This window comes from Cheilinus undulatus, linkage group 14 (genome assembly GCF_018320785.1).
Source record: "Cheilinus undulatus linkage group 14, ASM1832078v1, whole genome shotgun sequence".
Classification (NCBI taxonomy): domain Eukaryota; kingdom Metazoa; phylum Chordata; class Actinopteri; order Labriformes; family Labridae; genus Cheilinus; species Cheilinus undulatus.
This window is the reverse complement of record NC_054878.1, coordinates 13,939,397-13,963,657: the sequence shown is the minus strand read 5'-3', so window position 1 is coordinate 13,963,657 and position 24,261 is coordinate 13,939,397. Positions and strand designations below refer to the sequence as shown.

Sequence of the window (24,261 nt, the reverse complement as noted above, 5' to 3'; positions counted from 1 at the left end):
AATACATGTCAACACAAATGTGTGGCGCCCAACAGCATCTCTTTTGTCCAGGCCTTTTCACCCCTGGTGATAGGCGCAGAGACCGCTGGTGGTTTTTGGGCCCTTGGGGCAACCACAGTAGGACCAGGGGCACATGGCAACCCTGCTAACCCCCTCCAGACAGTACCCTAGGCCGTGCTTACTTGCCATATCCACCCTTTACGCTATCCTAAAGTTGTAGACTCTATTTTTTCAACAGGTTATTTTGCCTAGGTTGTGTCAGTCCTGCTTACTGCTCAGGTGGGCTCACCCACAATTACACCTTACTTCAGCCTCAATTTTTGTTCCAAACATGTCTTGAAGTTCTGCACAGCAGGCAGTTTAAAGATTCTAGTGTTTTGAATGACGAGGCCATATTTTCACACCTTGAGTTCCTGGTTTTTTTTTTATTTCTTTTGAGTGCACATTATTTTTTCTTCCTATTTTCCAAGAACATCCAGCACTTTTTTACACTTCTTCCACTTTAACCACTTGAATGAGCTGTCAGTTGTTCCCATCATCTCTACAGAAATACAGTGAACTCTGAAATAAAACACTGATTTGTCCTTTTGTCAAAAAATGCTACTGAAACTTGTCTTGAACAAAATATGTGAAACAATGAGACACCCTGTTTTGGCCCCAGAGATCACCAAAACCAATAAGCCAAAAGGTTCTCACAGGACGACTTCAAGTCATTTTTCTCAGAAAAATAACGTCTTAAAGTTAAGCTTAAGCTCAAAATAATGTTTCAAAGTCACTATTTTTTTTTTAAATTCTTTGGATATGTTCAATTGGTACCCCCTTCTTCTGGTGAAATTTCCTCTGTGACTTTCTCTGTTGGCTCTGTTACAGCAAAGGGATAAAGACACAAAGAAGTAATTTTCTAACACAGTGTCTATACGGCTCCTGTAGGAATTGCAGCGCATTAGTAGAACAGCAGCAGCTTCAGTCCTCCATCAGTGTCGATACGAGGAGCGGTATGGAGTGTAGGTGACTCACCTTTTGCTGGGGTAAAATTATGACTTGGGTTGGAGCTTTAGTCTAAACAGGATTATAAATCAAGGGAAGAAACAAAAATTTACTCCAAACTATCCCTAAAAAACAGACTGTAATGCATGTCCCATATTCATCTTACTGCATATCGCTTTATAATGTAGAGAAAGTAAGCTCTACTGGGCATGCACAGTGTTATTCCTGTGGTTAAAAGTTTTTAATAAAAGCCCACGACTTGAGTTTTATTGCTAATCAATGGTGCAGCCTCTTTGAACACTCTGAGGTCAGGCCTGGCTGGTGATGTAGCATGCTCTTCATTCAGCTGCTGAGGTAATTGCAGCTCAGTCTGTTAATGGCATTGCTGTTGGCTGATTCACAGTGGTCAGTCCAGACTTCCTGATTAAACACCACAGAAGCTCTGTGGAGACATCTTTGCACTCTCTCCATTTTGCCCGCGTCAGTGCCGTCAGCTGTGAAACTAAAAGCTGCGTATTTTGAGACTCGTCTCTCAAGGAGGCTGTCTATCTTCATCGATCCCCGCTGTGATCCTTTTAGTTGATGTGCTGAAGTGGTCAGAAGTAAATGCTGCTTTAATGAAGTCTGCCTATTGATCTGACTGTGCTGTTTGTTTGTGGTGTTAAGGATTTGAGCAACACTTGAAGGCGGATGTAATCAGGATAATCAGGCATGATGCACATAGCGTGAGAATTTTTGTGTTCTGAAATTATCTTGTGCGATAGCATGCACGCCCATATCAAAGCTTCAAACGCGCACAACAAAGCAGCCTGCAAATCCACCCATCCAGAGCATCTTAAAAATGACGATTTGTTGAGAATAATTACACCCAAAAAGAAATCACTTTGCTGCCAAAATATATCCCACTCTGTGTTATGGAGATTTCAACTGAGAATTGGATTTCCCCAGCTGTGAAATCAGTTTTTGTTGTCCTGCTGGCCAACCGCATCATTCTGCCACGCCACGCTGTACGCTCCCATCACTGCACACACATGCAGCTTGAGCCTTTTCCGCTCCACGAGCTCTCTTTGCATTTACAGCATCTAGCCTCGTGCTATAAGTTATTATCGACGTCTCCGGTCGACTGAGAGAAGACTGTAAGCTCTGGGTGTCACTTCATTTGTTCTGCATTAGCCCAAATGCGGAAAAATGGCACCCATAAGCCTTTCATGAGAAGCACTTCAGCTTGAACCATTGTGACTGGCGGAGATACATCATGTGTTTATGGAGCTGAATCAGGCAGCACATCTAGTGGATCTACAAATGTCAAACATCACACTTCAAAAGCCCTCTTCAATTTCTGCGAGTGGAATCAAAGTCGCTCGGATGAGAGGGGTTCTCACTCCCAGTCACAGATGATTTTCAATCAAGAGGAGAGTGACTACATTGACTGTGAGTGTGTCCTTCTACCATTTAAATGCAACCTTTATGATACACGAGGTGAGGCAGCCTGTCCTCTTTCATGTGGATAGGCTCAAAGATGAAGTGCTTAATGATTTTTTTTTTTCCGAGGCTGAAGTTCTGCAGTGCTGTGCAGAACTTCAGCCTCAGTGAGCAGAGTCAAGAGAGCACAGAGGATATAAACATTTTTAATGAGGCTTACCTTGGGGTTCAAAGCCATGCTATTTTAACCTTATCATATTAATTAACGCACCAATAGCCCTCTTTAGATAGTGAGAGCAATGTCAGTCCTTGTGGGAGTGCTATCCAGGATATTTTAATACATTTTTTCGTACATTTACAGATTAACTTCTCACTAAATGGCTCAGATGTTCTTTGATTCGGCATGTCTCTCTAGGATTTCACAGGCTTTTTCAGTGATTCAGTCGGTTATATGACTGGCACAGAGACCTGGAATGCAAAAGAAGCCTAGGAAAGTGGCAGCTAACAGTGGCAACTATGTGGAGCTGCAGCCACAGGCTTTTAGATTTTACATTTTTTCTAAACAATGCATGGTAGCTTCACCTGGCAGATGCAGAAAACAGAGATATTACTTAAAAGCCAGAATTTAGCTTCAGTAATGTCTGCACACTAGTATATCTCCAACCCCAGTTCCAAATGTATATAAAAACAAAATTCAATGATTTGCAGATTTCAGAAGCTCTTTATTTATCTTTACTTACAATAGAACATAAACACCATATCAGATGCTGAATTTGAGACATGTTGTTACTGCATGAAAATTTCAAGACAACAACACATCTCATAAAAGTAGGGATGGGGTCATGTTTACCATTGCATAGCATCCCCTCTTCTTTTAACAACAGGCTGTAAATATCTGGGAAGTGAGGAGACCAGTTGCTGGAGTGTTGGTGGAGGAATGTTGTCCCATTCTTGTCTGATGTAGGACTCTAGCTGCTTGATAATCCTGAGTTGTCTTTTTTGGATTTTTAGTTGTATTATGTGCCAAATGTTTCCTATTGGTGGGAGGTCTGGACTGCAGTCAGACCAGTTCAGCCCCCAGACTATTCTACTGTGAAGCCATGCTGTTATGATGGATGCAGGACACGGTTTAGCATTGTCTTGCTTTAATAGTCAAGGCCTTCCCTGAAAGGGACATTGTCTGAAACCTCTGTCTACATTGATAGTGCCTTTTCCAGATGTGTAATCTGCCCACACCATAGGCACTAATGCAACCCTATACCATCAGAGACACACGCTTTTAAAATATACAGTGATAACAAGCTGGATGGTTCATCTCCTCTGTAGTCCACAGGACATGACATCCTAGTTTCAAAAGATTTAAAATTTTGTTTAAACTGACCACAGAGCAGTTTTCCATGTTGCCTCAGTCCATTTTAAATGAGCTTTGGCCCAGAGAGGACAGTGCCGTTTATGGAGCGTGTTCATATATGACTTCTTCTTTACATGATAAAGCTTTGACCTTCATTTGCGGATGGCACTACCAACTAAGCCTATCCAGCACAGAATCATCCTGAAGATCAAGCATCCAGTAATGTTACTTGCACAATCTCTAAAATGCTCCTTTTACACCAAGTAATGTTGCTGACCTATTGCCAGTTCACCTAATTAGTTACAAAATGCTCCTCTAGTTGTTTTGCATTAGCACCACTTTTCCAGCCTTTTGTTTCCCTGTCACTACTTTTTGAGATGCATTGATGCCATCAAATTCAAAATGAGTTAATAGTTTTTTCGGAATTGGTAGAATGTGTCCGTTTCAACATCTGATGTGCTGCTGGGATGAAAGTTTTAGGAATGCACCGACAGCTTAATGCATTTTTGATATGGTCTGATCAATAATGCTGCCTTTGGCAAGAGTGCTAATTAGCTTACTTTAGCTAGTTCACATTACTTGACCACTTAACCACTGTGTAATACATCAAAAGCTATATTTTTAAAGTATTTCTCTCTCAGAATTTTTGAAAACACACAGACACTTATGATGTAGCCTGCTGATATAATGATCACTGTAACTATCAGCATGTGAGTAGACTTTCATCAATGACTACATGCACCTGTAGAGGAAACTACTTTCAGAGGGACTCTGAGTGACTCTTTTGCACTGAACAAACTCCAAGGTGAACTGAGATGTCTGCATCTGTTAATTCCTACTATGATTCAAAATCTGTGGCATTTAATGAACTAATTATTTAGAAAACATCAAGCCTATCATACCATCTTTCTGCTATTTTCACCTCTGCTTGAGGAACTTTTTCAAATTTTAAAAGTCCTCCTCATAGGCCTCAAGCTCTCTAAGATGCCTGGTGATTAACTTTTTATCTTGACCAGCGTCAAGTCTGATTTTTCTGTAGGGGAATTCTTAGAAAGCGTCATCATTCTGTACAATTTTTTCTTAGAATTTCATCACTGGGAGCAACTCTTTCTACTGAGGAAGCTTTATGAACACAGCCCCTGATCCCGCAGACAGTTTTAAGAAAGCTGCAGTACAAGTTGTAATGGGTCAAGGCCTTTTTTCTTTTGTATTTCACATTACATATTCTCTTTGAGCAACTGGGGAAAAACCTCCAATCAACAGCCATCTACTGGTGAGCAAGCTGCTTAGCTTCTGTTGTCATTTTTGATCAGTTTGTATGACAAGATGCTAAACAAATATAAAATGTGTCAAAATATGATGAAACCAAACTTAACTGCTTTACCATGCTAGGTGCAAAGGTGCAAAAAAAAAAAGAAAACAACAACAACATTGTAGCCTTCTCAAATGACTAATCTGACATGTTACCTGACTTGGTGGAGCTTTTGATCCATACATCTAAGGCTGGGTCTGAAACCATCATATGTCCTTTTGTGGTGTACGAATCTGAATGCCATAATGCACTGTGATACAAAGCTGTAGTGAAGGAAAAGTGGTGTTTGAATGCTCTCAACTATGGCAGACAGATGAGAAGAGGAAGGCCAGTGTACATATTAAACACATAATCACAAGAAAAGTGAGTATTTGGTGGCATTGCTGAAATTAAGAAGCTGTTAAGATAAAGACTAAAGTATTTTTGACAGTTTTACTCCTAATAATGCTGATGAAAGGCACAAGATCATTATTTTTTGCATAATCCAATGAGACAAGGCAGATTTCAGTGCACAATATTCATTTATGTAATTTATTTGTTTTGCGAAAATTTGCCAACTATTTCATTTGCAGTCACTGAATTTCATGCTGTGATTCACTAGTTTTAAGCTGCAAAACAACAGCAATGTCGTCATTATGGGCAGCTGGAGCAGTGTCTGAGTTTGTTTTGTTTTCGTTGTGTAGGTGAGTGCACCACAAAGTCCACTACAGAGATCTCCCTATGCAGGGAGTAGGGAAGACAGAATGAGTGAGTGATTTCATCACCCTGGTTTCATTCCAGCTACTGGTCTTTACTGCACCTTTCTCTTTTTCTTACATTTCCTGTTTATCTTTAGCTTCTCAATGAAATAAGGAAAGAAAAGAGCAATCCTAAAAGAAAGAAAGCAGCAGATATTGTTCGTCTACAGTAATCAAAAATGTAAAACATTTTTACAGTTGATAAGAGTAATCCATCTTGCCCAAGCATTGCCGGCCCCGGCCCTTTCTAGGTGAGAACAGTCCATGAAAATGAATGGCACAAATAAGGACATTTGGGTCTTAAATGATGGGGGATCAAATCCAATGGCCAGTGAGTTAACCATAACAATGATGACTTTTCTGAACAGGGATGTTTATCTTAAAATTACAAAATGGACCAAATTATAGGTGTATACAATGAGCTAGCAGTGTTTAGCCCTGTTACAGTGGTGAGACATAAACTTCCCTTTAGCAGGCAGGAACTTTGAGCAGACTAGACTCATGTTGAACAGCTATCTGTCAAAGCCACGATGGGATTGGAGAAGAGAGAAGCAGGAAGAGAGAAAAGGGGGGGGGGGGGTGCAGAAAGAGGGACAAGAGAAACAACAAAACAACAAATTTAGCTGCCGTGGCCATTAACTTGTCTTCCATTTTGTAGGATATGGCTTTGACATCAGTAATGATGGTTGGAGTATTGAAAAATTTCAATAACAGTGATGATTGATAGAAAACAGAACAATGCAATATTGGCATTAGCAGTTAGGATGATAATATGAACTATTATTGACAATTGTAAGAGTGTAGAGTTTCTATTAGATTCAATTTAACTGTTCTAGTAATGATAAAAGAAGTATGGATGATGCTGGTAGATGAAGCAGTTCTATAAGCTTTATCAAAGAGGAATGTTTTAAACCTACTCTTAAAGGTAGAAAGAGTGTCGGCCTGATTCCTAAGGAGAAGGAGCTGATAACTGAAGGATTATATCTATTAATTTCTTACCAAGACTTAACCATGTATCAATAATCAAAGGTTATAAGAGAAATGTTTATATTTTTCACATTTTTATGGCATGTTGTCTTCATTTTTTTTATTTATTGGTATTTGAAATTGGCATAGAGGCCAACCATGGCTCAGCAGTGGCACAACACCAGTCCCACATTTGACCACTTTGCTCCTCTCTAGTTTGCACCCAAAGCCACCGAGCTCTTCTTTTACTCTCCTTTGTTATTCCACAAATACTGAAATTCTGCAAATTGTGTTTTTTTTATATATTTTTTAAGCACAAAACACAAAGCAATAGAATCTAAATGCATTGCTACCATTGTTTTCCAATCTACCGCCATTCAGTTTTGGGGCTTGTTTTCACCTAAATGGAGGCATGGTGGCTCTGGAGCAGGAAGTGACGTTGCACAGTTCTTACCAAAAAGCAAGCATGAGATGCAATCCCACTACCTAATTTGTAGATGTTGCACTTCAGCCGATAACTCGTTTGAGTCACAGCAGAGGGCTGTAAAAGTCCAAGAGAGTGTTTGATTGCATAGAAATAGTAAGTTCCAGTCTGTAGGATGAATCATACATCTTTTATTTCCAGGATTACTAAGCTGAAATATCATCAATTAGAATTTGCTTGTGGGGGACTAAGAAGCCTGAACATATGAGTGGCAGTCAATGCAGGGTGTATGTCAATAAAACATACACGTTGATTTTGTTGCATTCAGAGCAGATTTTACACAGCCAAGCGCAGTTCTCTACATCTAAATTTCTTCCCATCTCAATGAGAACTTCGCTGCTGAGAGCCATTTGTCAGTTGAAAAATAATATCAAGGGATTAATATAATCTCTGTCTTTAATTATTAACCACTGATCACATGAGAGACATTTTGCCCCAACTACTCAAAGCTCATACGGACTTGATTAGACACAGCAGTTCATAAAATATCTTCTAATCTGCAGAGGCACACATTTAATCCACTTCTGAATAATTAACATAAAGTAACATCCATTTTACTAATCATTTCAGCGAAACATCTGGAACATGATAAAGGGATACTTCAGCTCATTTAAAAGAGCTGAGGGGCGACTTCAGACAGAAAAAAAGGTCAGAAACAAATGTTCTCATCATTTTTTTATAGAATATAAAATCACTCGGCTCATTTTTAGCCCACAATCTCAAAGTGCCCATTAACAGTTTTAACAAAATGTTAGGTTGTGTCTCTTATTTATTTAATTTCTGCCAGCATTTGTGTTAGACTAATGGTCGAGTGATTATAGCCTTTTTCTAAGGGTTTTTTCCCTCCACAGCAGAGGGACGATGTGTATGTAAAATAAATGAGAGGCTTATTTCTACAGACTGATCCGACATGAGAAGATTCTCCCCTACAAGTTAGTTATATCTCATTACAGTATTTCATGCTTTATTAAACAGATTTTATTTTCTTTGTGCATAAGAAATGAACTAAATTACAAATTTATTACAGAGCTCTTTAGAAGACAGAAAAAGATGCCTTTTGATATTTCCGTATGCTCAGTATATGTGCTGCTGCAGCTTTATGTAAATCCAAACAGTTTAAAGCACGCTTGCTTTCAAAATAAAAGCCTCCATATCAGCCGCTCAGGGTGAATTATCATTTAAGTGGGGCTTGTGATTTTTGACTAAAATTTGCCTCGATGTAGTGCTCACTCACATGAAGTGAGACAACTCATGTTGTTCATGCAGCCATTATCAGTATGTAGGTGTTTTAGTTTGCAGGTAGCAGACTCAACAGTTGGACAGCATGTCAACAAAATTTGCTTTTTTTTTAGCGTGGGTTAACAGATCATGGTGCTGGCTGTGATTGAAAACTGAACCTTGTCTGTTTGGATGGGTCTTTGTTTATCTGCTGAGCTCGTTTAAGCTGCACCTGGGTCACTGCTGTTTGCAGTGCTGAGCTCTTTAGTACTAGAGGTGTGTTGTTTACTCAGGTGTCTTGTGAGTTAAGAATCACTATCTTAAGCAATGGACGAAGTTTTCTTTCCTCTGCATTGACTAAACTCAACTGTATTCTAGTCTTTAACTTTGAGGGGGTTAAATTATGTTGGTATGCTCATTTTTGAATGAGCATCAATGCAATCACTGATCAGTGTATTTTCTATGTGTGATATTATGTCCTCTAGGATGCTACTGAGATGACTTTTGGTAATGTGTCCTGCAAAATCAGATGTTATCAACCTAGATCACAGGTTGTTTTTGGCTGTTTAATACAAAGTAGCTAGAGCTTTGAATTTTTTGCAAGTGTAACAGTGGTACTGAATTTGAAAGTAACAGATACACTAGTTACTGATACAGCAACGGCACTACAGTAACTTCTTTCTAAAAATCTCATAGTTCCCAAGTGATGACTTTTTTAAGCTTGATTATAGGCCCCAAGGATCAGGGAGACATCGTCAGGATGGAATTGTAAATATCAAACACACTCAAGATTCCAGATTGGGCTGTCTCTGACATAATGCCTGCAAAAGCCAATGACAGCGAGCAGACCAGGGAGTGTTACCGGCCAGATGTTATGTCTTTTGCAGCTAATAAACTTTGTTTATATAGCGCCAATTCATAGCCAGTTATTTCATGACACTTTACAAAGATGGCAGGTCTAGACCATACTCTCTGTTGTGGCCTATTAGAAAAGACCGCTGTTAATCATTAACATCATAATTATATACCCTGTTATGATAAAGACCAGCATTAATCACCATGAGCACAGCACTAGTAGTGTTCAGCTCTTTTACAGTGGCAGCGTCAACCTTCCCTAACTAATAGGTAGGACTGTTGAGCAGACCAGACTCATGTTGAAAGCTCTCAGCCAAAGCTCTACTGAGGTTTGACTAGAGGGGCTTAGAAGGAGGGGTAGGGGTGGGAGAGAAGTAGGAGGAGGAGCAGGACTAAGAGAAACAACAAAACAACAAATGAAAGACATAAACTTGGCCTTAAATAGAAAACAAAATGTCAATGAAATATGAAATATATGCATAAAATGGTAAGTCTAACAAAGCTAACAGTAAGTGTTCTCTACAGATCTGTTTGAAGTTACCCTTTATTACACTTTCTTATCAAATCTGCTCTCTGAGTTCAGACGGCTCCACAAATCCATGCCTCAAATTGTTTGGCACTTAATTTTTTATAATGTGCAAGCAGACAGAGTCAAAGGCATAAACAGACTGGATGTCATTTTTAATCAATTTTGATATAATCCTCAATATAATAACATCTTTAATTTAGATTTTAGAATAAAAAAGCATTTTATTGGAGATTAGGTTTCTCTAATCTTCTACCCTGAAAACAAAACCAGGATCTTTATCTAAATAACGATCATGGTGTCATATTATTGGTGGGAGTCGAGTGTTGCTAGGCGAAATGCTTGTATGCTTGCAAATGCACTTCATGTGTTGTCATTTGATTTAGATTAGAGCCATGTTTGGTCTATGTTTTGGGGCTTTTTCAGTGCTGCTTGCCTGTAATTGACAGGAAAGCTGAAGAGAGACAGAAACTATGTGGAGAGAGCATGGGGGAAGAAATGCACCAGGACTGGGATTAGATCCTGCAGCCAGTGCGTTGAGGACTGCACCTGTTTTACCTCAGCTGAACCGATTTAGACATGAAAATGCCATGTATAATATAAATAATGAAGTGCATCCTGATTAAAGGCTTAATGGCCTAATATATAAGCTCTGGATGCTTGTTAGGAGATTAATCTCCAGTGCTCCAAAATATTTACGTCATTTAAAAATTGCAGCCCTCCTAAATTTCCGATAGAAGATCATCTATTCAGCTAAATTCTGCACATACAGATTTGTGTGTAAGATTCTGCTAAGCTGCTGCATCCCAGGCTGAGAGAGCGTTTGCTCAGTGCTGAGATGCTGTCGGTTTGGGCTGCAGAGAAATGCAGCATGAACAAGAGAGAGGCTGTGTTTTCAGTTGATGCTGGGTTATGGTGTGATGGTCTGGGGCTGAAATTGCTGGAACAGACTTTGAAGTGGCTGGCTTTTTTCATCTCGCTCACAGTGTCCCTGCCTCCCACATCTGCCGCCATCATAATAACAAGCAATAACCCTCTTTCAGCAATAACCAAGACTTTTACGCCTGTAATGTGGCTTCAATAAATAGTCATGTTTACCAAGGGGCCATATTTTACAGCAATTTAGTTTAGAGCCTCCCCTCCTGCTATGGTTTTTGCCTCCTCATGCTGGAGTACAGTACATAATGTGCTGCATTATGCACGCCAGCACAAACACACATTAACACATTATCAAATGTACCGACATGGAAAATAACACAGAGCCTCCTGCATAATCAAACCACACATTAGGCTTTGAAAAAAATCCAGCTTTTCACTGTGGTTTGGTAGGAGTACATGTTGAACATCAGCGTGCATGTGTATTCGTACACCGGAGGTAGACAGCTTTCTCCAGGCCCTGTTGAAAGCAGCAGCGCAAGCATGGGGGCGCGTTTCATTAGTCTGTCAAACTCAATGATATTTAGAGCCCCACACCCTCAGCCAGGACTGGAAAACTCAATCAGCACTCTGATTTCATAACCCTGCTTGGTGACAGGGTTTATTTTATCGCCCCGCTGATTCATTCTAATAAACGCCGGCTGCCCAGCGCACCGTCGGTGAAATACAACCCCCTCCCTCCTTCTGTCCTCCATGGGTCGACCCGAAAAAAGAGAAGGGTTGGGAAGTGAGGAGGGGGGGATAAATCAGAATTGTGGGAACTGGAAGGTGCAGATAATCCATCGCCGGTTCGGGTGAAGCTTGGAAGTCAGCGCCCCATCCCCTCCCTCCCTCTGCACCCTTTAGCACAAATCAGAAGCCGGGACAGTGTTGATCTGTGAGGGCTTGGTGGGGCCATTGATTGTGGACGACAGAGGAGGAAAGAGGCGATAAATAATGGGAGGCAGAGTGCGGAGGGTGAAGGAAAACAATTATCTGCGGAGGTGGAAAGCACATAAAGTGAAAAATGATAAACACTGTGAAATATGATTGACTCCAAGTGATATATGGAAGCCGAAGGACAGGCGGAGAGGTCTGCGCGTGCTGAGATATCCTTGAATGGAGAGCCTGTGGGGCAGTTTAGCTGAGGACTCACTCCACTCACTTCTTTTTCCTCTGTGTCTTTCTCCACAGACGACGGATGACATTGTTTCATCGGCCGAGTGCTCCAGCGACGACGAAGACCTGGAAGAGTGCGACTCCGGACATGCAGGTGGGATGGGTGTGTCAAGTTGTGCTTGCTCTGAACCTGGTCTATTATTCCTTCTCTTTTTCTTTGATTTGCTACCGAGGAGCCTCTCCTCTTAGCATCATGTCCCATGGGAGCTTCAAGTGTAACTTCAAAAAAAAAAAAAAAAAGACACAAAAACCTCTGAAGACTAGCCACAGTGAGAAATATACACTAGTGTGAGGGGTTCTCAGTACATATATCTAAAGTTTAACACTGGAAAGGCCGGACTCCAAAACCTACTGGAAAGACCATGAGACGTCATTTTGACTCCTAAATCACAAACTTCGTAATCTCTGATGATAGATAGCCAATACAAACAGAAATACTGTTGTTGTGTTTAAATGACATAACACAAAAATATACATTTTTACTAGCTCATGTAGACATTTTCAATATTATTAACCATTAATAAAGCAAACTGTGATCATTCAATATAAAAACTGCTATGTTTGCAATAGATAATTAATCTAAAATTCTGTGTATCTGGTTTGATAAAACAGTCAATTTTGATCCCCTTTTATAGTTAAACAATAAACTAATTATAAAGAATATATTTTGGGGATCAATTCGTCCTGTTCACTGGAAAGTTTGCGTGTAACTTTTCTGATCAATTCTGCAATGCTGTTGCTACCTACTGTCAACAGTTTACCAATATTTTTACTCTTACAGCACAGAGCTGTTAGCTCAGATTTCTTTTTGTAAATACAATGTTGATGCCATTAGAAAAATGAAGTTTCACTACACAATCCCTAACTTTAGCTGATGTCAATATTGCTAACAATATTTAAATGTAGTCCAGACCTACAACTTCAGTCCTTAAAACACAAAATTAAAAGTTTGAGAATGTGAGAATGAATAAATTAACAAATTTCAGCCCTTTAAACACAATTTAAAGTATAAGGATAATGATGAATAAAGAAAAAGACTTTGGTCAATGTAACTCCTCCTCTAACTTATTTGTTCATGTGGCCAATATTTACAGCTAGTACAGGCAGATTTTTATGGCCAAAACATCAGTTGAAAATATCAACTGAAATTTGTATATCTGCTAGTATAGATTATTAGTGTTGTAGTCAAGACCACACTGAGACCAGGACATGCCTGAGACCAGAGGGCACAGAGTACATGACTAGACCTAGACTTTTGGGTGTTGAGACAGAGACAAGCAGAGACCATAAAGCTCCATTTTTAAAAAATGATCACAAGGTTAAACAGTAGAAGAGCATCCTCTCTTTAATTTAGTTTTTTTAATGAATTTGACAGCAAAAAACAAGGGGTCCTCAACTGTTTTCAAAGCACCACATAAAAAAGCTCAAATCCTAGCAAATTTGTGAAATTACACATGAATTGAGGCCCATTGTTGTTCTAGCAAGGGCTTCGTCTTTTTAGCACATTGCTCTCGATTTCGAGACAAGACCAAGACCTTCAAGATGTGGTCTTGAGACCGGTCTCAAGTACTACAACACTACCAGTTACTATGACTTTCATTCCTATTCACTACCTCAAGTCTTCAGCAGGGGAAATGTTACAATCTAAGCTAAAACAATAGCATTAAAGCGTATTCTCATTTATTATTCTCAGTTTTATTTTATGCTACTGAAAATATTACTTTTTTATGTTTTTCTGATTCTTGTTTTTACATCAAACCCGTTTTTTCCGATGCAAATGTATCATTTTTAGTTGGACTTCTCTGAACCAAAATAATCAGCTTAAATTTTTAAATTTTGACACCAATTTGGCTTAGGAAACCATGATAAAAACCTATAAATGACCACCAAATCAGTATTTCTGTCTCTCCATAACAGCTGGATAGAGGTGATGATAGAGGTTAGTATGGTCAGCCCTGAAATTCCTTGATCAGCACCACAGAACAGCGCATTTGTCTTGTAATAATAACAATAATAATCTTGATTTATTGAGCACTTTTCTAAACAAAGTTACAACATGCTTCACATGCTGCAGAGACAACAAAGCACTTAAAACACAAGTACAATCAGGTAACAGGTAAACAAGATCAGAGCATGTTAATCTCAAATGAGATCAAGTGAATAAAAGTAGTAGAAACTCGTGAAGGGGACACAGGTGGCCTGGTGGTTAGGTCAAGCCCAATGTACACCTGTGGCCAATCAGGCCTGTGGCTTTTTCACCACGTCATTCCCCACTCTCTAGTCCCAGTTTCCAGCTCTATCCATTCTCCTATCTCTATCTAATAAAGGCAATAAAGCCCCAAATTAAATCTCTAAAAAAAAACTTAAAATCAGCCAAAGTTCTCTTATTATTTAGGTATGACTTAAGAGAAGATTTAAGAGAGGTTTCTAACTCGTTCTGATCTTCTCAGGCAGCCTTGGGACTCAGGCTGTCTCCCTTAGGTTTCAGCCGGGTTCTTTGGACCGCTTAGAGACCCCTGCCTGAGGATCTAAGAGTACATGCTTGACTAATAACAGCCTAAAACCTCATCAAGCTGATGTATTAATAATCCCAACTAATCAAGGTCCAAAATTCGTGGACTAATTTTTTTTAATCATGATTAATCACATGCTTTATTGTCACCTTCAGCATACATTAGTTAAGGCATGTAAACATTTCCCAGCACCCACAGTGATGTAAAATAAGTCAACCGCTGCTCCTTAATGTCTCATTTCACTTTAAAGACTCACAAAAGCTCAGTGGATGAGTCGGAAGTCATTTGAACCTTTTTAATGTCCTCTTATTTCATTTTCAATTCATAAAAAGTTCCTTTTTCCTTTTTAAGGTTGTGTGAAAATCTTCAATCTATCACTAAAAGCAGGGCTGAATCCAAACAAGAAGTCAATTATCCCTCGTTTAAGACAGTATAAAATTTTAAAAAATAAAAGACACCAAGACAGTTTGAAATGCAAATTTAATGGAATTGCAGAATGTGATAAAAGGGTGCAATTAATCACAAAATGTTTAACCTTTTTTCATCCTTAATCCGTACAGACAAAATGACTGCTTGCAGTTTTTCTTGGTCAAAGTGACCAAATGTTTTTGACTTTTTATGCAATTTGTTCAAACATTTTAAATCAAAATACACACACTTTTAGGAAAAGTCAGAAACCAGCAGCACAAGTAATGCAAATTTGAATCCAGTCAAAATGACTGCCATGGTCTTTCTAGTGCTAAAGAACTCTTTGGAGATGGATGAAAGCAGTTCAGTTTTACATCCATAGCATGCCCTGTGCAGGACGCTACAATAGAGAAGAAAACACGTTATAGCCAGCTGCTCACACCTTTCATCTCGAAAACAAGTTACACTTAGCGATGGGGCCACTGGCTGCAGACATGACGAAGCGTTGATACTAATTTTGTTCTCTCAGCATTCAGACGAGAGCAAAACTTTACTCAACAAAGTACGAAATTAGTATCAAGCCCCATGTCGCCCGAACTGATGCTTCAAAATGTATCTGTCCTGTACTTGGTTGATTTCCTCTTGCTGTGCGTGTGTGTGCGTCTCTCTTGACAGAGGATACATTTTGAGATTCTTTCGAGAACAAAGATGCTTTCAGCATAGATACTGTGATATGTAGCAGACTAACTGCAACAGAGCCTCTTCCTCCCTTCTTCTTCTTCTCTTGTTTGTACCTCTGTTTCCTTCGTCGGAGGCTTGCCTTACCTGAAACATTCTAATAGAGAACAGATATCCTCGAATTTCTGTGCGCATCGTCTCTCTTCCCTCCTCCCCTTACACACAGAGACATACACGAGCACACATACACGAATCACTTTGTGATAAAAATCAAAGTGATGAGACACTGAAAGAGTGGAGTTTCAAAATAAAACCAGAGCTGGATAGAAAACCCTAGATTGTAAAAAAGGAATGGTTATTTTGAGGCATCTTGGGTTTGGTCGTCTTCTGAACACGCAGCTGTCAATCACGCTCATACCCGGGAGCAGTTAGCATAAATCTGAGCAGTAAACCAAGAGAGTATGCTACATCAGATCTGGCTTAGTATGGGAGAAGCGTTTCCCCTTAGGCACTCTGGAAATCATTAACAGCTCAGGCTATTTTAATGGCTTTACTGTCCTTCAGTGCACCATCATAGCGCACTAATTGATGCCGGCTTAGTCTGGCTAAATATGGCTCAGCTTAGCACGAAGCATATGTCCACTTTTCAGTTTTAATAATAAGCCTTAACTGAAACAATGCAGTGCCCTTTGTTATCACTGCTCAGAGAAAGACACAGATAATCAAGCGTTTCTGTGTTTCCCTCGGAAATGAGGTTCTTTCTGTGCATTTAGGTAGATATTCTGCTTTTAATTTTACCCTCCAATCTGTGAAAGGACCTCATTTACTTTGAAGTCTTATCGTGCTGTATTAGCGTTATTTCGTTGAAATTATGACCACATTTAGGTCTTGGAGCTTATGGCTTTTTGATGTGAATAGAAAGCCATTTTCCTGTACCTTGGCTTAGTATTTAGGTTCCTTATCTAAAAGCGTGAGTAGCTTTTTTTAAGTTGGAGATAATTGGAAGTGAAATTCACAGCTCTTCTATTAAAACCTCAAACCCAAGTGCTCTCAAAAACAGAAGTTTTCAGGGAACATGGTACCCTCCCCTCATATAGTGGCAACATATATGTAGTCATACACAGTCATACATACCGTACATTTCACCATGTTGACACAGAAATTCATATCCTCATTCCTGCCCCGCTTCCAGTCGTATGAACAGTTGCATGACATGGTGTTCCTTTTCTGTTGCATTTTGTTTTTTCTTTTCTCCTGTGATGCACATATGAACATCTCTCCTCTGTATCGATTTGGACCCAGCTGCTGGGTTGCTTAAGATTTGTTTTTTGCTTTTCCTTTTGGGGTGCAAAGGGCGGGTTTGAGTGGGGTTCTTGGTTTGTTGTGGTTGAGGGTTTTTTTTTTTTTTTTTTTGGTTCATTTTATTTCCTTTTGGTGTCCTCCTCATCATCCGTCGTCCATCCTCCAAGCAAGGATAAGAGCCACTCCTCCCGTTTTTGCCTCATCTTGTGCCGCATGAACTTTTGGTGGTTGGAAAATTCTCAAAGTTCTCCTCTTCATCATCATGTTTATTTTATTTTAATTTTTTGGTGCCACATGGCTTCTAAAGAAACATCCTCCCCTCATTTTTCGATACAACATAGGGAAATGAACGGCAACAAAATCTTTTCTTGCCATCATCCTTTTTTTGGCCTTGTGCAGGCAACCCCATTCTGTCTCAAGAAAGTTGTGTGTGAAAGAATGACTCCCTGTCTCCCCTTTCCGAGCGTTAACCCCCCACCCTGACCCCTTCCCCATCCATCCCCCGACTCACCCACCTTCTTTCTTTTAGCCTTTCTGCATATACATGTCTGTTTGAATGCAGATGGCATAAAAAGACTTTTATTGCCACAAAGTATATCTGTTTTTCTATTCTATCTGTTGCTCCAAGTAGAAGGCATTTGTGGCATGCACTGTACTGGACTGTACTGCAGCTCTGTAGACTAACCAATAATCCTCTCCCCCCTATTCCCCCCTGCTTCTGCATGCATATGATTGGCATCCATTTTGTGTGCTGCTTCTTCTCCACCCATAAGTCTCAGGCTAACCCCCAGCTGGCTTCTACTACATGTCAGTGTATGTGTGTTCTGGGCTACAGCGGTGGCCCAGCGCCGCCGCTGTCCCCCGCCGCAGCGGCCCCTCCTCAAGAGGCGTCTCGTGTTGGTGCTTGTGCCTGCTGTCTGTGTCTGCGTCTGCCAAACAGCCTGTCCTGTCTGCTCGTCTCGTGCTTGTGTTGTCCGTGTGTTTAATAAAAGAAATGTTAAACCTTACCTTCTCCCTCCTGTCCCATGTGAGTTCCACAAGAGAGCACAAAAGGAGCGTGCACGCAGAGACGACTTACAAAAAAGTTAAACCTTCCTGCAGGAGTTCACCACCAGGTTACAACTACAATCAGAAAATCACTATATAAACAATTATATAACTCTGCATACAGAACAGTAAATAAGTCAATCTTTGATTTAATTTCACAGTGATTAACTGATTAAAAGTGATGCAGCTTGTCATTACCATGTAATCAGAGCAATTTTGTGATTGATATGTAATTATGTTTTGGTAATTGATGCAAATGATTTTGATAAATTCAAGTGTTAATCAGAATATTTGGCTGGAACATACAGAGCTTTGAAGTTGCAAAAACAAAGACAAAATAGTAGCCAGACCAAAGAAAATTATTCAACTTAAATTCTGGAATCAAAACAGGATGCTTTTAAAACAGGCAAGAGTGAAGTCATAAAGCTCCTCCAAAAAGACGCCATAAAAAACAACCCATCTAATCTACTCAATTTTATTGTGTAATTTCTAACCAATATTTGGTCTACAAGGTACCTTAATTAAAAACTATCATATACTCAAGTGAACTGGGTAAATTTAACAACTCAGAACTTAAAAGTAAGTAATCATTACTCCTTGGCATCATAAGGGATCTCAAATCTGAGGCACTTAGCTTTAAACAATGATATTTTGTCTTTTTCACTCAAATGAAGTGCAGCCGTGGTATTGTTGTCAAGGCTGCTAATACGGGGGTTGAAAGGGTAGGTTTTTCTGGGGCCCAGCCAGACTGGAGGGCCATGGAGGTCAGCAGAATCATGGTCCAATGTAAAGTGAAGCTGTGATAACCATATTTTATTTTTCACCTGAATAATAACCACTTTCATCAAAGAAACATAAATTAAGTTTGTGAATGATTTAGTAAAAGTAAAGCCGTTTTCAAAATAATTCTTAAAACAGAACAAATATTTGTAGGTAATGATAACAATGTGGTTGAGGACTCTGAACTTAAACATTTGGACAGGAATGTTAGACTTTGGATCCCAGGAAACTGAAGTTGAAGACTTCAACTGAAGTGGGAAAATGGGCTTTACGTTGCAAAAATTTGTTAAAAGTGGCAAGAAAGTGGAGAAAATTGGTAAAAAGTGGCAAAAAAAATGTGGAAAGTGCAGGGATAAGTGGGGAAAATGGGTATAAAAGGCAAAAAAAGGTGGTGAAAATTTGTTTAAAGTAAAGATAAATGGCAAACAATGGTTATAAAGTTGCAAGTGGTTGTTAAAAGTGGCAAAAAGGAAGAAAAATGGTTAAAAAGGGCAAAACCTGTGGCTAAAATGTGTTTAAAGTGGCAAAAAAATGGTGGTAATGGGCTAAAAGTGACCAACTGGGTTTTAAGATGCAGAAAGGGGGTAAGAAGGGAAAAAATGGGTTTATGAATGGGTTAAGAATATGGGTTTAAAGTGAAATTAGTGGCAAAAATGGGTTTCAGGTTTGACAAAATGTGTTCAAAGAGGCAGGAGAGGGACCAAAGTGCAAAAAGTGGTGGAAAATGGGTGAAAAAGACACAAAATATGGCTAATATGCATCAAAACTGGCAAAAAAGTGGTGTAAATGGGTAAAAAGGGCAAAATGTGTTAAAGCAGCAAAAAAGTGGAAACAATTGGTAAAAGGACAAAAACATGGCTAGAATGCTTTAAATGTGACAAAAAAGTGGGGAAAATGGGCTAAAAGTGACCATTAATGGAAAGAATGAGTTGGTAAAGTTGCAAACTCTTGTTAAAAGTGGCAAGAAAGTGCTGCAAATTGGTTAAAGGTGGCAAAAATTGGCAAAAAAAAAAAAAAAAACATTAAAAGTGGCAAAAAATCATGGTGAAAATAGATTAAAGTTGCATGAATAACTATTTTCGACATCAGACCGGATATAATACCTTGGCACACTTTTCAGCTCCAAAATGAAGGAACTGTTGGCCAAGATGGGTTAGGGTTCCAACACGCATGCACTGAAATCATCAATAAATCACAACTGGGAAGGGTCCATTCTTCTGTTTTGTCAGGGATCAAGTCTGCGGGCAGGCCTGAGAGGCTTACTGTAAGATAAAGACAGCTATAGGTACACTGACCTAGGAAGGGCTCCTAATTGAGTTTAGCGTGCCTGCCATGTGGAAGTCAGACTAATTTCCAAAGGCACAAGGTGACTAACTGATCAGGTAACTTCACTCATGGTGCAAAAGTTTGTTTCAACAAAAGTGGCTCTATCACGAGGAATATGTGTGAAAGAATCTTCAGTACATTTAAAAAGTTTCTCATAACTTTTGGTCCAAAAGTACAACACACAAGGGCATGCTGGGGAAAAACGTGCCCAAGTTTTTTATCCAATGTAGGTCATTCTCATTGTAGCGACATCTATATTTGGAATAAGTGATTGATAGAAAATCCATTGTCATCCATTTTGATATATCAACCGCATGAGTTATTTTTAAAGCAAAGCATCCAGTGAAAGGAAAAGCTTCTACTTTCAGTCTTATAAGTCACAGTGTAACAGTGTAACAGTGCAAATGCCGATGCAACATCATAATTGGAGGAGAAAAGTGAAAGAAAATCTTTTTCGGCAGACACTCCTGATGCTTTATCATCTCCCCTTTTCCTTGTTCCTTGTCCATCACAACACTAGTGAAGGGAGGAAATTTGGGAGCAGGGCAAATGTGGAAAAAAAAACAATACACTGCCTCACCTGTGGGCTGTCAAAATACTCAATTAAAATCTGTATAATCAAGCTGATTTTGTTGCTGACACATGCAGTCAGGACACGCTGTGGCCATTTGTGACCGCCACAACCAAGCTGGACTGGGAAGAAATTATAGCCCCAGGCCTGTGTTGGTGCAAACTGGCCCTCTTCACTGGCTGAATATGACATAAGTACACATAGTTACACTAAATCTAGCAGATCAGTACCCCAGACTACTTGAAAGCTGAGTAGTAAATGACATAGACAAATAAAATGATGTGTGTTGTCTCTATTAATCACTCTCTCATTGTCAGAGGTGAACATGTGGAATGTAAGGAAATAAAAATTAAATGAGATCAAGTTATACCAGCACCAAAGTGCATCAGCCCACCATGGAAATACCCTGTCACCAGTCCAGCCCTGACCACAACCCAAAGACAGGGCAAGACAATTTAGTTGATTTGGCAGCAATTATATGACGAGCAACTTAAAGTCTTATACATAGTTAAAAACAGAGCATTACGGGATACCATCATTAACCAAAAATCCATCCATTGTTAACAACACTCTCCCATTGTGGGGATGCAGGTGGCTCGGGCCTATCCCAGCTGTCATTGGGTGAGAGGCAGGGTACACTCTGTACTGGTCACCAGTCAATGGCAGGGCTGATATATCGAGACAACCAGGCACACTTGCACTCATACATATGGGTAATTTAGAATCACCAGTAACCTAAAGAGCATGTCTTTGGTTTGCGGGTGGAAGCCAGAGTACCTGGAGAGGGTGAACATGCAAACTCTGCACCAAGAGGCAATCCAGAAACCTTCTTGCTGCACCACCCTGTGTCCATTAATACAGTGAAACACAAGGTATAATAAAATATTAGTCCTATATTGTTGATTTTACCACTATGAAAATGCAAAAAGCACTCATGCTTAGGCTTAATGATATTTTTTGGGTCGCTTGTAATAAAGATATTTGAAAGGCCTTTTTGAGTCAACTATTCAGTTGCATTGATTTATTTTTGTAAGGCCTTGAATCCTGTAGGTTATTCCCAAATAACTTCTCTCATCTAGAGCCTTTGAAGCCATTTTTAAAATCTCATAAATCTGTTATGTTAACCACCTTTAAAAAAAGCATTTCGACCCTTCAAAAACCCATGCTCTCAGTAGGCTTCAGGTATGACACGTTGATAATAGCTGGTCACCACATTGTTTTATATGACCCCAACAGTAGAAGCATGAAGATAGAAGAGCAGTTAGGGCCAGCACATTATTAGTGTTGTCTAGTGGGTTCCTTCCAAGTTCAATAAAGACTAGATACTAGTTAGTTGAAAGGAAAAAAAAATAATTCAAATTTAGACTTAAAACAGTCTTTAAAAGCCATATATACTAATAATTTAAATGCAAATGAACAAATCCCGAACAATAAAGTTAGGGGTTTGCACATCGTGGGTGGGTGCAGATAAATTTAAGAACAGCAGTGAGAAAACAAGAGGTCTTCTTCAGATGATAGTTTTAACAATGATAATAATAATAATAATACATTTTATTTATACAGCGCTTTTCATAAAACTCAAAGACACTGTACAAAGCAGAAAGGATAAAATCACATCAAACAAACCATGAAAACAGACAAAGTCAGCACAAGCAAAACAGAAACAAAGGAAGATCAGAGTCACAGATTAAAAGCTTGTCTAAAGAGGTGTGTTTTGAGGAGTGATTTGAAGGTAGGAAGGTCCGTGCAGTTTTGGATATGAGGTGGGAGTGAGTTCCAAAGGGAAGGGGCAGCTATGGAGAAAGATCTGTCCCCCCAGGTTTGGTGCTTGGTTCTTGGGGGGGGGGACGTGAACATCTTGATTGAAAACATCCCCTTTAAGGAGACCTCTGGTTGAAACACTAAGATGTAATACATTTTTATGGCACTGATGAAATGTGTAGACATAGCTCTCTTTTGCTTTTAATTGGTATTATAAATATATAAATATATATATATATATATATATATATATATATATATATATATATATATGTATTATTTGGACAGTTACTGGAACAGCATAATAATTGTAAACCCAGTGGTATAGTGCAAGGAACACGCAGGTTTATGGAGTATATTTAGATTTTTAGTTTCCACAGAGTATGCACACTTCTCATTTCTCTCTAGATAACAAAATTTGGTAGTATGCTGTAATTTTTTTCAAAGATGGCAACAGCATGACCCACCACACTCTGCCTCTGATTGGCTAGCACAAGTTACAAATTCCGTTGTCATTTAGCAGATTCTCTTGTCCACAGCGATGTACATGTGGGACAGGTTTCCATGGCGTTAAGGACCTTGCCCAAGGGCCCACACTGGTTAGTCCTTATTCTGACCGGGATTCAAACCCCCAATCACCCGTAACAAAATCAGTGGTTTACATCACTATGCAAAGCATAACAAAACCAGAGTAAGAGTTGTTAGAGGAAGACTTTGCTGGAATATCTAGCAATGCAAATTGAACTATCAGCGTCACCTTGCTTTGCTTAATCATAATTTCATAATGATCCTTACTAGCTGAGGTTAAGCAGCATGAGTTGAGAGTCAGTGTGCAAATGCAAAAGGGCAGTTTTTTGGTCAACATATGCAAGAGCCATCTAAAACGAAGAGTAAACCAACTTCTGCAGGTACCACTACACTACTGCTTATACCACTAATCTGTGCGCTGTGCAATACATCTGCACCTAAGAGGCTGCATTAGAAAAGCCTGGATAGCAATAATGTGAACAATTAAGAAATCCCTTCATGGCATAATAAGTTCTTGGAAATGGCCTTCCACAATAACCCATGTCTATACAGCTACTTATGGTTGGTTAATTTTGCATAACTTCTAAACTCCATATTTTGCAATAGCGGTGGATCAAATGACTTCAGTTCAAAGGATAGTAGCTAATATTGACAAGTTTCAACTGCATCGCTCCTCTGCTGTAAGGAACATTTTATTGTCTTTTAGCTTGGTTTTGGTGTACAGGCCTGAAACTTCCTGTTCAAGTCCAACCAAACTTGCATATAAATAGACTGTAAGTATTCCCTTGGGAGTAGGTGGTGACCAAAACAGAACCAAAAAAGAAAGAAGGCTGTACTTAGTGTCATTTAATCCAGACAAAATGCTAATGCTAAACCAGTGCTAATGTTGCTCTGTGCCTGCTGGATATTTAAGTAGTGAAAAGTTTGCTCGTACCTTTGCAATATCAACTTCTAAGATTTTAATGTTTAGGTTACAGTCGCTTCCAAATGACCAAATTATCAATGGAAGGGGAAGCCATCCATCACTGTGCCTCTACCTTTTTCCTGCGCTTTAAGAAAGTTAAACTTCCTGCTGTGTTGCTACAGGGCATTAACAGGTACGTCATATCTATCTGTTTGAATAAATGACTCAGCCTCCCACAAATCTCTGCAAAGCGGCTAACTGTTGCCCTCTGTGTGCCAGTCAAGTAGATCGTAAAAAGATTGTGTATTTAATAAATGGGCCATAAATGGTCCAGCATGCACCATTACCCTTTCAGCCTTTGATGAAGTGAAACACAGAGCAAACAGATGTAACATTTATCGATGTCCCTTCATCTCATTGGCCTTGCTGAGTAGAGTGGAGTGTCTGTGGACAGGAAGCTTGGATGTAATGTTGTGTGATTTCCTTATTGC

The 24,261-nt window shown here is 39.4% G+C and overlaps 1 protein-coding gene across 3 annotated transcripts in view; it reads left to right on the top strand.

Annotated features, from left to right (window-relative positions):
- The window catches only part of LOC121521774 (neurexin-3b), a 536,400-nt gene that overhangs the window by 501,619 nt on the left and 10,520 nt on the right, over positions 1-24,261 (top strand). For all 3 annotated transcript variants that reach the window (XR_005992887.1, XM_041805939.1, XM_041805938.1), the window contains one exon: positions 11,968-12,046. Coding sequence is in view for 2 of the 3 variants with exons in the window: in XM_041805939.1 (XP_041661873.1) it covers positions 11,968-12,046 (79 nt within the window). In the remaining variant the exon portion in view is untranslated. The remainder of the gene's footprint in view (positions 1-11,967; positions 12,047-24,261) is intronic.